The sequence below is a fragment of the Oryx dammah genome, unplaced genomic scaffold (genome assembly GCF_014754425.2).
Source record: "Oryx dammah isolate SB20612 unplaced genomic scaffold, SCBI_Odam_1.1 HiC_scaffold_359, whole genome shotgun sequence".
Classification (NCBI taxonomy): Eukaryota; Metazoa; Chordata; class Mammalia; order Artiodactyla; family Bovidae; genus Oryx; species Oryx dammah.
This window is the reverse complement of record NW_024070523.1, coordinates 11,365-12,314: the sequence shown is the minus strand read 5'-3', so window position 1 is coordinate 12,314 and position 950 is coordinate 11,365. Positions and strand designations below refer to the sequence as shown.

Genomic DNA, 950 nt, shown 5'->3' with positions numbered 1-950 from the left:
CAGGGTCTGTCCATCTGCCTCCAGGTCTTTCAATGTGAACCTTCGGGCGGTCATCCAGGTGTCCCAGGTGCGCTGGCTTCAGGGCAGGAGTGGGGATTGCTGGGTGATGCCAGCCCTGCCTCATCCTTCTCCTGCGATTTCAGATTGTGGCCCGAGGCCTGATAGCTCGGGGAGCCCCAGGGGTCATCGTGAATGTTTCTAGCCAGGCCTCCCAACGGGGACTGACTAACCACAGTGTCTACTGTGAGTGAGCCCCGGCTGTGCCCTGCCCCCACCCCCACCCCCTGCCACCCCCCATCTGAGCAGGCAGCTCAGGCTCCACACGTGCCGTCCCTCCTCACAGGCTCCACTAAGGGTGCCTTGGACATACTGACCAAAGTGATGGCTGTGGAGCTCGGGCCACACAAGGTGAGCCCCAGTGGGACGCCTCCCCTCACCCAGTCCATGTGCTCAGAGAGCCTCAGCCCCCCTGAGCTGCCCCCCTGCCTGTGCCAGTGCAGATCCGTGTGAATGCAGTCAACCCCACGGTGGTGATGACACCCATGGGCCAGGCCGCCTGGAGTGACCCTCAGAAGGCCAAGGCCATGCTGGACCGCATCCCCCTTGGCAGGTTTGCCGGTGAGTTGGGCGGGAGCCCGGCTGGGGAATCATGCCAGTGGCCTGCTCAGGTGAGGGGTGGGACGGAAGGACGAAGGGCAGCTCCTTTCATGCACGTCCTGAATGGCACCTTGCCCGCAGAGGTGGAGAACGTGGTGGACACCATCCTCTTCCTGCTCAGTGACCGCAGCAGCATGACCACAGGCTCCACTGTGCCGGTGGATGGGGGCTTCCTGGCTACCTAAGCCCCCGCTCCATCCCCACACACCCCTGTTCCATGCTGAACCTACCTTTACCCCCATCCCCCTTCCCCATCTCTTCAGTAAACATGATTCTTCTGTCCAGCCTGCACA

At 62.6% G+C, this 950-nt stretch overlaps 1 protein-coding gene across 1 annotated transcript; it reads left to right on the top strand.

The window, feature by feature from the left end:
• Positions 1 to 30: 30 nt before the first annotated feature.
• On the top strand, positions 31 to 946 carry LOC120859256 (L-xylulose reductase). The gene is made up of 5 exons (XM_040235426.1): positions 31 to 67; positions 144 to 243; positions 344 to 408; positions 501 to 618; positions 739 to 946. Exons 3-5 carry the CDS (start codon positions 382 to 384, stop codon positions 840 to 842), a joined length of 249 nt encoding a protein of 82 aa, XP_040091360.1. The 5' UTR covers positions 31 to 67; positions 144 to 243; positions 344 to 381; the 3' UTR covers positions 843 to 946.
• Positions 947 to 950: the final 4 nt, after the last annotated feature.